Genomic DNA, 15,372 nt, shown 5'->3' on the forward strand with positions numbered 1-15,372 from the left:
TATCCGGATTCTGGTATATACATTCTGGTTTACCAAAGAGCATCAGGTGAGGTCTTAAATGAAAGCCAAGGTCACACTGATTGTTAATATCATTGTGAAATTTATGTACAGATACCAGGTCAGGAGTTACATACGTCTACTGAAAATGTGCTTTAAAGTCTGCATCAAGGCAGAGTTGACAAACAGGTTTTCTGCCAGATAAAATGTTTTTTGACCGGTCTCTCTGTCAGCAGGTAAACTAAGCATTTTAAGCCAACACGATGGCAAATTATTTGCATGTGAAATCAACGGGGCAGGTGGGAGAGATGTGAAATCAACAGAGAGGCAGCACACTGGAGAATGAGCCACAGGAAGGTTAGCCTGTTGAGTTTAGTCTCTAGAAAGCATGTTAGTTTTGTTTTATATGTAACTGTTTCCTTCCATTATCCATATACACTCTCTCTTGAATAGTTGATAATAAACTTGTTGTTTTCACTATAAATATATCTAAGTGCTGTGATGTTAAGTCAGGGGCTGACCCTGAGCTGAATCATACAAAGCGGGGTGCACCCTGTTCCCTTGGTGGAGACAAGCAGACGTAGTGTTTCTGTGGGTGTTCAGTGGGTAAGAGGCTGGACACCTCAGTTCCAAAGGGGCCCAGGGACTGGGGTGCATTGATCGTTAGCCTGCATGGCACAGTAAGGGCTGGCTTAGCCCAGAGGTGAGTGCATGGGTAGCTGACAGGCTGGTTGCGTCAGGGAGCTGATACCCAGTTAAGCACAAGCAAGTTTTTCTCATGCTGGAGACGGCGGCGGGGAAGGCTACAAGGTGACTCTCAATCCTGGGTACTCTGAAAACTGTCACACCCACCGCTTGCTTGCATGTTCCCCCCCGCCAGCTCAGGGCTAGATTCTGTTCTGTGCCTCTTAAGAGGTGCCACACAGACAATAAAGCCCGGGTGTACATCATCACGCCATCTTTGCACCCTCCAGATTCTGGGCCGCTGAGGAGGCTGCAGTGGCCCCCAGCATAAGTTAGAACGGCCCCGAGGAGTGCTCAAACACACAGCAGCTTCCTCAGGGCTGTCTACGGGCCATGCAGCAGGCAGCCCAGAATTCACATAGGGCTGAATGCTACGAGTACGCTCATCCTCGAGGCTGGGACTTGCAAGGGTCAAGGCAGCATAGGGCTGCCTGCCTTGGATCTACACCGGTGCTGTGCCAGGGGAATTTGCTCCCAGTTGGGGCTCTTCCACAGCGCCTACATTGCTGGGGGAGCGTGGGGGCCAGAATCCCCCCCTCCATATGCTGCGGTGGAAAACCTCCCGAGTGGGCCCAGATACCTGTAGATGGCCTCATTCATTCTGACCAGCTTTGGGACCTTTATTCTCTTCCTGAGATGAGCCATTCTCACTCCTTGTTTTCTCTCCACAACACTCCTGTGACTTAGGCTCTAGACTCCTTTTACAGATGGAGACACTGAAAGACATGGTGGTAAAGGGACTTGCTCACAAGTCCCTTAATGAGACGCTGGCAGAGGCAGGATTGCACGTCCAAATACTTTATCCATTGATTGGTGGGTATGGATCCCAAATGCTTTACCCATCCAGCGGTTCTCAACCAGGTGTCCGAGGCCCCGGGGGGCCACGAGCAGGTTTTAGAGGGGCCACCAAGCAGGGCCAGCATTAGACTCGCTGGGGCCCAGGGTAGAAAGCCAAAAAGTCTCCCTTAAGGGGTTGAAGCCTGCGCCTTGAGCCCCACCACCCGGGGCTAAAGCCAAAGCCTGAGCAATATAGTTTAACGGAGGCCCTGTGGCATGAGGCTCCAGGCAATTGCCCTGCTTGCTATCCCCTAATGCCGGCCCTGGCTTTTACACACCGAAAAACAGTTCATAGAATCATAGAATATCAGGGTTGGAAGGGACCTCAAGAGGTCATCTAGTCCAACCCCCTGCTCAAAGCAGGACCAATTCCCAACTAAATCATCCCAGCCAGGGCTTTGTCAAGCCGGGCCTTAAAAACCTCCAAGGAAGGAGACTCCACCACCTCCCTAGGTAACGCATTCCAGTGCTTCACCACCCTCCTAGTGAAAACTGGCAGCCAGTATTTTACCTTCAAAAGAAGAAACTGCATTAAAGAGAGAGAGAGACTCGGTTCCTTGTATAGTTAAAGTGTCTTTATTTTATAAAATGTAATAGAAAGCTTCTACACCATCCACCGGTGGAACATTAATAATTATTACACAGTAATTCAAACACAAGTTAGTATTTCACACTGGTCCCACACATCTGTTCCAGACACCATGGGTTAGCCCTTCTACTCAGTGTAATTTGGGACATTCTCTCCCACCATGTGCTTCACTCAGATGGCAAGGTATCTTCCCTCTCCCTGGGTCCATGATTCTGCACTTGTGCCCACTGCAGGCACTACAAGGCCTTTGCTAGAAGCATTCTTGCCGTCTCTTTTCTGCAAAGCCACTGTCAATTACTCTTTTTGTCTTCGGGCACCCCTGTATAACATTCTAAACAGTCCTGATACTCATCAGAGGCTCTGCAACAAGTCCCCTTTCTGCTCTCGGAAGCACAAATAAAGGAACTCCTTGGCCATTACAGCTCATATTTTTCTAAGTGCACACCGGCTCGTGCAAAGTGCCTATCTAATTTGCATGTGCTACTACTTCCACTGCACGCACCACCATGGCTACTCGACCATTTGTGCATGTAACGGCATCAACTTTGAATGCAACTGCACACCAAACTTCTCTGAAGATCTAGGTCTCAATCCAAATCATCAGGTCTGCGCATGGAACCATTCCTGGCCGGCAATTAGAACATACCAGGCTCAGCTTTCTTCTAAGCCTACTTGAGACTCCAACCTTCAAGCCTTCCCTGCACAAACCCTTTATTGACTGATGAGAGGTCCACACAAAAAGATTTTCAGGTTCAGGCCCATTGCAGGAGGTGGCTGAGACTCCAGACGTACTCCTGTAGTCACCACGTGGGCAAACAACCCCACCACCCTCTCTTTAATCGAACAGAAACTTTACCTGAGAAGAGATTGCAGGACTGGCCCCTAAATATATTTCCAGTTCACAGTAGCAACTGGTACCTCTCAGAATCCTGCCTGTAAACACTGTTCAAAAGCATCACATCCCTCTAGGGTTTTGTGATTTGAGTAAGCCAGGGATTGAGAAGTGCTATGTTTGAGTTAGAAAGTTTAGTCCCAGTTATAATTCATAGTTTATATACCCTGGGGGAAAGTTCTCAAATCACAGCAGTAACACTCTACACTTATACAGCACTGCTCACCAGAGACCTGAAAGCACTCACCATAGGTGGGTAAAGTGCTTTACTGTTGATAAGCCTCAAGACACCCCTGTGAGGTAGGTCAATATTATACCCATTTCATAGATGGGTAAACTGAAGCAAAGAGGTCACACGACACACAGGTCAGTGGCAGGGCCAGGAATAGAACCCAGGAGTCCTGATTACCACTTACCTGTGCTAACCACCTACCTCCCTTCAAGAGTGAACATTTGTATCACTGCACCGAGCAAAACAGGTGGAGTTTCCCTTTGAGGGCTCGTCTGCCCTTCTGTCAGCTCTGTTCACCTGAAGCTGGCATGTGGCAATTCGCTTGTCAGTTCTTTGGTTGCAACAGGCGACGTCTACAGGAGAACTGAAATATGAACTGAAGATTCGTGCATGGCGGAATCCACACGTAAAAGGGCCAGGATCAAAACCAAATTGTGCTTAAGAGACTGCAGCGAGATAAACACAACAGCATCTGAAAACTGGAACACAGTTTCCCCAACACAGCAGAATCTGTGCATGGGGCCAGTGTCAGCAACACAGCTTTCCTCTGTACAGGTCAGCCGGCTATCACAAAGGCAACACTAGGCCAGATTCTGGTTTCAGATACACTGGTTTAAATCCACAGTGGAAATGCATTGCCTTTACTCTAGGTTAACCAAGGTCAGGATCTGGTTATTACTCTGCGAGCTGCCAGTCTCATCCTACTTAAGGATTTAGTTTTTAAATGAATTTACTGCTGGAGAGAGATGTTGGTTTGACCAGCCTTAACTATGTCATTTATCCACAAGTTAGAGCACGCTAAGCAGCAAAGCAAGCTTCCTCTGTGCTATCCCCTGTCCCTGGACAGATGGGAAGCATCGCAAAGGGGAATTCAGTCTCCATGGGCAGATCAGCCCACCTCCGGAGACAGCCAGCAAGTGGAGCAGTTATAGCCCCTTGCTGATGTGGCTTTTTGTGATGGGAGCAGTTAGACACCTGACTACTGGAGAGGGAACCGAGAACAACATTGTGGGTATCGTTTTTAACGATCAGGGGTGGGAAGGAGTGAGCTGGGGGGGAAAGCCATTGTAAGCTCTTCGCGTCAGAGACTGCCTCAGTGTGTGTGTTTGTACAGCACCTAGTACACCGAGGCCTCGATTCTGGGCGCTACTGTAACAGAAATAAATAAATTCATAAAGAATTACAAGCAACCAGAAGAAAAATAATACTGACTCAACTGCTATCTAACCTGCACTTGCATTCTGGCTCAACCGCCAAGCTTCTCTCTTCCAAAGGAAATGCCAAGATAATAATAAATATCTACCACATTTTGCATATACAGACCCCCTTTTACCCAAGAATCTGAAAGTGCTTCACAGAGGTGTGGATCAGCCTCATTATCCCCACTTTACAGATGGGGAAACTGAGGCACAAAGAGAGCTAAGCGACTCACCTTGCGAGTTGGTGGCAGAGCCAGGAATCCTGACTCCTAGTTTCCCCACGCCAACCACTAGACCACACCTCTTCTGAGCAGGAAATCAGAGTCACACTAGGTGCGTGCACTGTGCAATACATTGAACACGGAGACCTAGTGCTTGATCTTATCTCCTTCAAGATTAGATCAGTGCTGAAGGAGTCAGCCACTAACGCTGCTATTTACACCTGTGCTGATGCACTGGCAACTGCTGTAATTGTAAATTAAGCCCTTTCCCCACTCACGCCGTTTGCTATATGTCTACATACATACAGCACACCTCTAATGCAGTCTCTTCCAGGTAACACTCCCCAGACTCAATGCATTGATGGTGTAACTCCACTGACTTCAATGGCGTTACACCAGGGATGCACTTGGCTCAGTTCTCTCTAATGTTAAATGGCTCATCTCCCAAGAATGACCTTCCTGTCCTTGGGCTCGATCCCCTTCTTGCAAGATCGTGAACTTGGAGTCGGCAGGGTTAATGACTCTTCAGATAGCCGTTTGTTTCCGAGTACAGCTCCTCGTTCCTCCGGCTCCTCCAGGCATGGTACTTCTTCATGCTTTTCCTCCTAGCGAAGCGGCAAATGCTGACCATGAAAACCCAGGAGACCGCGTACATAATCACCCCCCCCACCTTAATGAACCACCTGGGCTTGGGTGACACAAGCTCGCAGTACATGAGCCAGGCCCCGACCCCGATCCGCACGCCCGTGAAGAGGGCCACGAAGAAGAAATCCACCACGTCCCCCGTGAAGCTGTGGTAGAGCCCCATCTCCCGCAGGAACCAGCGGGCCTGCAGCAGCGGATTGGTGATCTCGCTGCCAAAGATGACGGCGTTGACTTCGGCAGCCGACTCACCCAGGGCCAGAGACACCGTGATTCCCAAGATGCTCACCATGTGATGGGCCAACATCAGAGCACCCTCCGCCTGGAAGTATACGCACCAGCCCAGGTCGAAGAGGAAGTAGCCCAAGCTCAGGCACAGCCCATGCACCTGGAGGGTTGTGTTCGGGGACCCTGGAAAGGAAAGACACCAGCTGGTACATTAAAGTGAGGAGACGCCAGGCAGGCAGGATCTGCAGAAGGGGCAAGGTGTTCTCCTCCAGCAATGGCCGCTGCGCCTGGCACTGAGCAAGGGAAAGCTGAGGAAGTCACGATAATGGCCTCTATGCTTGCAAAACACCTCCCATCCCAAAGGAGCCCAGAGAACATTACAGAAACACGCCCCTCCCCCCCCTCCATGAATCACTTCCCTACCAAATGTAGCAAGGCCTCCTGTGGAGGGCAGAACTCAGATGCACGCTGGCACAGAATACTGCAGGGAGCGGGGAGGAAAATCCTCCCTGTAAGCGACAGCTCTCCTCCACCATGGGGAGCGATGACATTCACAGCAGACAGGACCGCAGCTTTTAAGAGCGGGGCCACCTTGCCAGGATTCAAACCTGTGGTTCCAGAGGGTCATAGGCCTGACTCCCCGCAGCACTAAAGCCTCTTTACACCAGTTAGGTTGGCAGAAAGGGGTTGCAGGGCAGAGACAAGCCCCCCCCCCTACACACACACACACACACACACACACACACACACACCCTGGGAATATCTCCAGTGCAGGACCTCATATGACCAGCATTGAGTTAGCAGCTCCCCCTCCACAGGAGTGCCAGGTACGGGGCTGTTCTGGCGTGGACGGGCAGGGGCAGAGGGGTTGGGAACAGGAGGTGGGATTCTTATGTCCCCATTATTCTGCATCCCTGCAAAAATGCCACGGGGGCCTTTGAAGAAAGAGCACAAGTTAAGGCAGCCCTCTCACAGATGCACCAGCCTGTACTGGCCCCTGGCAGCCTCTGAACAGGGGAGGCAGAAACTGCGCCCCACTCTGTCCCTGCACCGGTGCATGAAGCTGCCCCTGCGTATTTGGAAACTGATGCCTATAACTCTAGACCATCCCCTCTGCCGGAGTCACACTGCTTATAAATGCTTACCAGACAGCTACTAGCCAGAGGCTGATAGGCGAGATGAAGGTGGAACCACAACAGCTATGTTCAGAGCCCTTTCCCCTGCAAATCACTACCTGAAATCCTCTATGTCTGAAATGGGGAAGGAAGTCCTGGGATTCCTACTAGGGCATACCAGCTGTGGGTTCAGAGATTTGATACATTAGAAGCCCCCCGCAGGCAGCTGCAATCTAGCAGGACCTTCCTTCTCTCTCTTCCCATGTTAGGGAGGAGTTCAGTACTTTCTCTCTCACCACGATCAATCAGCCAAGGTTTATTTGTGTCCTCCTTTGTGAATAGCTCCGGAGCCTCCTCTACCACTACTCAGAACTTTTCCAAGTAGCAGAGTGAAATTAACAAGAGGTTGTTAAGTTTCACTGCAGCTGCTCATAATCTTGTGGGCAGGGGTGAGGAGTGTCAAGAATTCTGTCCATTTCACACTGCTGTTGCCTAGGCAAAGCTATGAACAGCAACAGAGGCACTTGGGCTGTCTAGCTGCACTCAGGCAGGCAGCACTGCATTGGGTCACATTTGGAAGACTGTCTTTGCAACCATAGAAGATTTTTTTTTTTAAATGGAGGCTTATATTCTTCAGAAGAATATGAAATAATCCCCCTCCCTGTACAAACAAATCAGGGTCAGTTTCCTACTCACTAGCAGGTTTCTCATACTCCTCACATGCTTGGTGAGTGGCAGCTTTAGTGCAATAATATTACTTTGCCCTCACACCCATTTCATAAGCCGTGTACACCAGTTACACGCTGAACTTGCCCCAGAGGCTTCCATGGGATTAGCACCTACTTACTTCAGTCTGCTTTTGGTGCATAAATGAGAGATCCCAGCCTTGAGGAGTTTAAAATCCCCAGCAAAATGCACAGATACAGTGCAAACAAAGGAACAGGGAGAGTTAGCCATAGCCAATCTGATGGCAGGGCAGGGGAGAGAAGTGGGTTTGAATGAAGCCATTCCAGAGGGAGCAGGCTGCAAAGAGACTCAGAGTGAGACCAGAAGAAGGTGACAAAGGGAGCACTAACAACACTAATTAGATTCCCCCCTTCCTGGCACCAATTACATTTGACTGGAGATGGAGCCCAAGAAGGAAACAGCAAAACCCCCATAACACACCTGGGTGAGTCAAAGGCCAGGGGCCATCGATAAAACCAATGTAAGCAGAGAGGCAGGTGGCGAGGACACCGTGGGTCAGAGTGACCAGCCGGCAGCTCCACTCATAACTCCTGTGCTTATACCGATGGCAGAACCAGGTGTAGAGAGACAGCCAGGAGATCAGACTGCAGGTCACCCGGAGGGGCATAGAGGCCATCATCCTAGGACAGGGCAGGGAGACAGAGAAAGATTAGTTAATCTAGTCACATGCAAAGTCAATTGGCTCCATCACATCATTTCCAGACTTACCACTAAGTTGCTCTGACGACTCCTCTGTATAAATTAGTATTTTCTGCTGCTTGTTATAACAAATTATTTTGAAGGCACCTGCTGCCATAGCACCGGAGCATGCAGCAAATCCTATTAGAGCTGCCACCTTCTCTCCTCCCCTGCCTCAGACAGAACCATTTTACTCAGGTAAGGCACCATCGCAGGCAATGGGATAGAATACAATAAGTAGCAGCCTCACCAGCTCTCAAATTGCTTCCCATAAGAGGGTCAGCATCATAATCTCCATTTTTCAGATGGGGATCCTGAGCTACAGAGCGGTGATGTGAATTACCCCAGGTCACACTGCGACTCATTGGCACGGTTTGGAATGTAAGGTCTCTTGCCTCCCAATTCTGGAACAGGCTACCATCTACTGCCAGGGAACCCTCCGTGACTCTGTTAGGAGGAAGCCTTGTCTGAAAGAAGTGTGTCCTGCAGAGAACCCCGAAGGTGATGAGAATTAGACCCACTAGGAGTGAATTCCAGTGGCTGGCCCAATATTGAGAAAGCAGCCCATGGGGAGTGCCAGCTGAAGCAACCTCACCAGTCTTACCTGTTGTGGGGAGGTGTGTTGTGAGAGATGCTCTTCTAGGCCACTAGGTCCTAGCCCAGTTGGGTCCTTAAAGACCAGGACTTGGAAATGGACCCATTATCAGACTGGCAGCCAGAGTAGAGTGCAGAGCACGGGTGGGATGTGTTCTCAGCCATCTACTCTACTTAAGTGGCAGGCTCCTGCATTCTGAAAAAGTTTTAAGACTGAGCTCCAAGTATAAGAGTCATCCCTGGGCCTCAACTCTTCTCCTCCCGTGCCTTCTGCGTCTGAAAGGTCTGCCCGTCACATCACCTGCCCTGCTTTGTAACATTGCTCATGGAGGGCAGCATCTCAATTCCACCTCTGCTGGAACAAGAGAAATATTTTGCACTCCTACAGGACTTGCCACCTGAGGAGTGCTGCCTGTCACAAACATTAAGCAGGCCTTCCAACACTTCACAATACCCATTTCCAGATGTGTACACAGGATACATAGACATGGGCAAGAATTTCACCTGACCCCTATAATCTCCTTCCACTTTGACTATTGGACCACCTTTCCCTTTTGAGTCCTAGTTCTCCACATTCCAGCACATCCCCTTTTCTCACATACGTAAAGAAGTCTGACCACATCACCCCTCTTCTGACAACCGGTTCCCCCTTCATCTCAGGGCACAGTTCAAAATTGCTCCTCATCTATTTGAAAACCCTCTACCAGATCTTCTCTGCTACTCACCTCAGTTCAGCGAGCACCCGGCCTCTTCTGTCTCTTCAGCACTGCTGGCATGAGCTCCTGCCATCTGGAGCAGCCTCCCAGGATCGCTTCGCCAATTCTCTATCTAGCTCCAAATCTCATCTAAAGATAGGCGTGTTTTCCTTTGCCCTCTTTGACTGCTGTGGGTTTTTCCCTCCCTCTGATATTTAATGGTAATTTTGCAAAACTAAAGCATTTCCTGGATACTTTGTGTGAAAGATGCTCAACAAAACAAAGCTGCCTTTTAAAACATTATAATTACAGATTTTTCTTTAAACACACACACTCCACATGCGTAAATTAATAGGTACCGACATGCTGTTTAAGCCTCTCCTTTAGTGGTGTAGAAAGTAAGCTCTGTTTTAAGAGCAGCTTACAATTATTGTGCACTGCCACAGCTGCTGGTGGTCATATAAGATTGCGAACAATCTGTGCAACCCATGGGAAACTATCCAAAAGTGATCCTACCCCCAGCCCAGCGATCCCTCCTTATTTGTATTACAATAGCACTGAGGGGCCACAGACAGGTACTGTACAGACAAGAATACAGTCTCTCCCCCAGAGAATATACAATCTAAGTGCATGACAGAAAGCAACAGGTGGATGAGAGATAAACAGCATGGAGCAGAAAGTAAGTAAGTAAGTAAGTAATAATACATACTTGTCTAGTGTAACTCTTATCAGTAGATCTCAAAGTTTAACATAAGAAGGAAACATCTCAACTCACCCCTGCTTACCCATCCTGCTCACTGCACCCAAAAAACGCTCACATTGGTTCTTCCTGTGACCCTGAACCCACAATCCTTTGCAACCCCCAAAGCATTGAGAGGATAATATGGATATAAGGAATAGCCAACATGGATTTGTCAAGAACAAATCATGACAAGCCAACCTAACTTCTCTCTTTGACAGAGTTACTGGCCAAGTAGACGGCAGAAAGCTGCAGATGTGATATATCTGGATTTTACTTAGGGGGTTGACAAAGTGCCACATGAAATTCTCATTAGCAAACTAGGGAAATGTGGTCTAAATGAAACTACGGTCAGGTGAGCACACAACTGGCTGAAAGACCATACTCAAAAAGCAGATCAACTGTTCGCTGTCAAACTGGGGGAAGGAACCAAAGGGGGACTCAACAGGGGTCAGAATTAGGTCCAGTACCATTCAATATTTTCATTAATGCCTTAAATAACAGAGTGGAGAGTACACTTACAAAATTTACAAATGACAGCAAGCTGGGATTTCTCCCATTGACAATCCACGCCTAAGTGACTTAGAATCATAGAAGATTAGGGTTGGAAGGGACCTCAGGAGGTCATTTAGTCCAACCCCCTGCTCAAAACAGGACCAACACCCAACTAAATCATCCTTGATTTGGCCAAAGTGTCACAAAGATTGCATGGAGGAGTCAGGAATTAACACCGGATCTCCTGAATCCCAGCCCAGTATTGTAACCAGAAGAAAGTCCTTCTTCTTCAGGATAAAATATATCATACCAGGGCTCCATCTCCCTACTGCTGCTCTCCCGCCTCACCACAACATCGTCCAATTTACTTTACATTCAGTCTAAACTCAAAATGTTAGAGGGTGAAGGAGAGTTCACAGTTTTTGTCTCTCCATCTGTTATAGCAGGAGCTAGGGTGACCAGATGTCCTGATTTTATAGGGACAGTACCGATTTTGGAGGCTGTGTCTTATATAGGCACCTATTACCCCCCACCCCGTCCCGATTTTTCACACTTGCTATCTGGTCACCCTACCAGGAGCAAATGTCTGATCCAAAGTCTTGGGAATAAATGGGTGCTCCTGTTTCTTTTGAATGGGGCAGGTAGCTATCACTCCGAGATATTGCTGAGGGAAAGGGGGTAGAGAGCTGGGATTAGTGGGGGCCGAAAAAACTCTAGTGGTACAAGGCAGGACTTGTCCATCTAGTGTGAATCTGAATCTTAGCTCAGAGACCAGGGCTCATGCTTTCCCTACATGACATGGAAAACAGCAGAGGGGGCAAGAGAGGAATGAGACAAAATTGCACAGAAAGTTGAGGAAGGAATCTTCAGGGCATGAATCGCCTTTGGGGCCAGCCCAGAGCCTATGGAAAGACCAGCACTGAATAGAGCGAAATAAATGTCATTCCCAGAGGGAGCCTGTCATGCTGGAAGCTGGCCAACACCATTCGGCTCGTCCTAGCACCAGGCTGAGCCGGAGGATGCAGCCAAAATAATACACTGGGCGGGGAACACGGCACAGGCAGGCGGCACCTGATGAGCCTCTGAATAAGCAGAACGTTGGAATAACATCCCGACCCGCTGAGCCAGGAGAGAGTTTAGGAGCAGCTGATCACTGTATCCTGCGTGATGCAAGGGGCAGCAGAGCTGGGTCTCCTCTCTCTCTCCATCCCGGGGGGGGCTCCCCAGTCTCAACAGGAAGCAGCTCCCAATGCTGAGGGTCTCTTCCCCCACCCTGTACTAACCAGAGCTGAGAGAGATGGGGAACTCCTTATTGCCACCCTGCGCCCGAGCAGGATGAACTAGTGTGCGCCTCCCTTGGTCCGGAGAGATGGGGACCCCCGTGCGCCCCCTTGAGCCGGAGAGCTAGGGACCCCCGTGCGCCCCCTTGAGCCGGAGAGCTAGGGACCCCCGTGCGCCCCCTTTAGTCTAGAGGGATGGGGCCCCCCATGCACCCCTTTGGTCCGGAGAGATGGGGCCCCCATGCGCTCCCTTTGGTCTAGAGGGATGGGGCCCCCCATGCACCCCCTTGGTCCGGAGAGATGCGGACCCCCATGCACCCCCTTGGTCCGGAGAGATGGGGACCCCCGTGCGCTCCCTTGGTCCGGAGAGATGGGGACCCCCGTGCGCTCCCTTTGGTCTAGAGGGATGGGGCCCCCGTGCGCCCCTGGGTAGCTGAGTTCCATGCGCCCTTGTCCCGGGGCTGCCCGTGCGCCCCAGCTGGCCCGGAGAGTTGGGGAGTCCCGGGCGCGCCTGGCGAAGTTACCTGGCCAGAGCTCCAGGCCTCAGCCGGGATCCTGCTCAGTTCCTCCGCCCCTGTAAGCAAAGCGTCTCTCGGTAACAGGAACCACAGAGCGCCGCGCAGGAGGCTCCGGCAGCCGGCTGCTGACAGAGAGGATCTCGGTTTAGGGTCGCCTGCTGGTGGGGAGGACGGACGGCAGCACGGGGCCAGCGGAGCAGAAAGTGTGTGTGTGGGGAGAAGAGAACAAACTCCCTCCAGACCCCTATGTACAGGGGGGATTTATTTATTTTTTAGCGAGGGAGGGACAAGAAACACAACCACCCCTCATCTGCCCTTGCCCACAGTCTCTCCCAGCGCACAGGAGAAGAGGCTGTGACTTATATTGGCATGATGTATATTACAGTACTAGCACCCCAAAGACACCCCCTCTCCGAATCAGGGCCTTGTTGTACTAGGTCATGGAGGAAGCCATCCCCAGGCACAAATGGAGGCAGGGAAAGAGAATTACTTAACCCACTCCACTCTATGTGCAGATCCGCATTGTGGGGAAGGAGGGACCACTAACTCCCACCTATATGCAATACACTGACCTAGTGAATGGCTGCATTACTGTCTCACCGGTGGGGGAACTCTGCATCAGCTCAGATAGCTGATGTTTGCCAGAATTTGGGAATGGGTGACAGGGGATGGATCACTTGATGATTCCCTGTTCTGCTCATTCCCTCGGGGGCACCTGGCATTGGCCACTGTCGGAAGACAGGATACTGGGCTAGATGGACCTTTGGTCTGACCCAGTATGGCCATTCTTATAGCAACGACCTCAGCTGTTAGTAGGGACGGTGCTAGTTCAATCCCAACAAAACAATATCCAGCCACCGGTCCTTACACAACGATTGAGGCCAGAGGGGGAAAGAGAGCCATACACCCTAACCCCAACGTCACGTGCCCAGATTTGGGGCAGCTGAGCATAACCCCCTTTCTGACCCTTCCGTCCCACAGAGATCCAGGCAGCACAGCACAAAGATCCATCCAGTGATGATAAAACCTAGAGCTTTGCTTTGACTGGAAGCTCTTGGGGCTGGAACTCCTTTTCTCCTTGATGTGTGAACAGCACCTAGCCCCACAGGCTGCTAGATCTGGAACTCACAGCCTTGCAAACAGGCCCCTACTGCACTAGGCAGATCTGCTGTTGTAGTTCTGCAGCTTTAGCTGCATCCACACTGCAAAATAATAGGGCTTGGACCTATATATGTAGAATATTAGGGTTGGAAGGGACTTCAGGAGGTCATTTAGTCCAATCCGTGCACAAAACAGGACCAATCTCCATTTTTTTTTTTACCCCCCCCCCCCCCCGATTGAACTTACAACCCTGGCTTTAGCAGGCCAATGCTCAAACCACTGAGCTATCCCTCCCCCCAAACAGCAGGACTCGGGGTCTGATGACCTCCCCACCTCCTTCCTCAACCTGGGTCCTGTGGGCTTGCTGACCGGAGTCAGCCTGATTTGTGTGTGGAGAAAGGACGACTTGGGTTCAAACCTGAATCAGAGCCCAGACTTGGTGTGCAGTGTACACAGACCCATAGAGCCCTGCGTGGGGAGGGGAGGGGGCAGTAGATGATCCTACAATACATGTAAGTTATTATAATGTAGATCATCTGCCTCTTCAGGAGATGCAACAATGAAGGTTGCTGTACTAAAGGGTCTCCTTTGTATTAGGTTGTGAAAATGGTGAGCATTGCGATTTTTTTTTTAAACCACACTGAAGAACCCAGTGGCCTCTCAGGCTCATCACTGTACCCACAAACTCCTCCTCAGGGTAGGGTGTATGTTTCATGAAGGAGAGAGAGATGAAAGCGGTCCCCCCACATCTGCCACAAGAGAGAAACATTTATGAAGCTTTACCTAATGATACATTTAAGGCTGGCCAGGTGTGGTTTGTGCTGTAGAGCATGGCTCAGTTCCCATATGCACTGTGCCGTGCATTATGTATCACTCAAACTTGGCTTTCTGGTAGATCAAGTATAGGCTCCTGTTACTTCAAGCAGCTCATAGTTTAGGGGTGAGGAAACTAAACCTCCCCTGCAAGGGAACCAACTTACTTTTCCCATACTGCTTTTTCCCCATTTCTACATGCTTGAGCCTTTGCTGCAGTAGGCAAGGCCAGTACAGACCCCAGGCTCAAATCCTGTTTGAGAAACTATAACAAACTAGCAGAATCATGACATTTGATCTGCTGGTACCAGTACCATAGATTGCAAGAATGAGTGTTGACAGCCACAGCTTAGGAAGTCTCAATGCATTGCTTTGGAGGACTCAAGGAGGAAGACAACAGCACTGTGACTGGCAGTAATACAGCAGGGTTAAGGGCCCAACTGAGATCAAGGCCCTCTATCAGCCCAGGTGCTGCAGATAGAATCTTACTAGACAGGACAGACCCAGGACATTTTATACCTACGCAGGGGAGAATGCAATTTTTGATTTTTTTAAAAATAATTTCAACAGATGTTTATTTTTAAGCATGAATTTACATTTTCACAGTTGTACAAAGTTATGATTAAGTTTTTTAGGTTTATCAAATTTTCCACAGTTGCAGGAAATTAGGAGGAATATTTTAGTAGATGATGAGATTCAACAAGTGAACGCTTTATAACAGGTAAAACACAAATGGTCAATCTCACATCAAAACATACAAAGTCAACATCCTTAAATTAAGCTCTGAAAAGTTCTCAAGCAGCATTTCTCTTACTTTGCCTATCTATAAATTGTTTGTTATGGATGGAAATGTCAGCTTTGGTGTAGTCAGTGAAATTGAAATTTACCAATAAAAATCTAGTTCTTCCAAGCCTAATTATACTCATTTTATAGATGGGGAAACTCAGGCACAGAGAACAAGTGACTTGCCCAGTGTCCCATGGGAAATGTGTGGCAGAGCCAGGAATTGAACCCAG

The 15,372-nt window shown here is 49.5% G+C and overlaps 1 protein-coding gene across 2 annotated transcripts; it reads right to left on the reverse strand.

Annotated features, from left to right (window-relative positions):
• Window positions 1-2,138: 2,138 nt before the first annotated feature.
• On the reverse strand, window positions 2,139-12,572 carry LOC101932458 (TLC domain-containing protein 5-like). Of its 2 annotated transcripts, XM_065569031.1 has the most exons (4): window positions 12,449-12,572; window positions 8,726-9,067; window positions 7,864-8,063; window positions 2,139-5,764 (listed from the first exon to the last, which is right to left on the reverse strand). In XM_065569031.1, exons 3-4 carry the CDS (start codon window positions 8,060-8,062, stop codon window positions 5,226-5,228), a joined length of 738 nt encoding a protein of 245 aa, XP_065425103.1. In that variant the 5' UTR covers window position 8,063; window positions 8,726-9,067; window positions 12,449-12,572; the 3' UTR covers window positions 2,139-5,225. The 2 variants fall into 2 exon arrangements, with proteins under 2 accessions (XP_065425103.1, XP_008162753.1); XM_008164531.2 differs by lacking the exon at window positions 8,726-9,067 and having other exon boundaries at window positions 12,449-12,530.
• Window positions 12,573-15,372: the final 2,800 nt, after the last annotated feature.

Source organism: Chrysemys picta, chromosome 16 (genome assembly GCF_011386835.1).
Source record: "Chrysemys picta bellii isolate R12L10 chromosome 16, ASM1138683v2, whole genome shotgun sequence".
Taxonomy (NCBI): domain Eukaryota; kingdom Metazoa; phylum Chordata; order Testudines; family Emydidae; genus Chrysemys; species Chrysemys picta.

Coding starts and splice junctions, on each gene's coding strand:
- LOC101932458 (XM_065569031.1), bottom strand. CDS start 8,062: ATGATGGCCTCTATGCCCCTCCGGGTGACCTGCAGTCTGATCTCCTGG. Junction 5,765..7,863: donor CTGGCCTTTGACTCACCCAG/GTGTGTTATGGG, acceptor TTTCCTTTCCAG/GGTCCCCGAACACAACCCTC.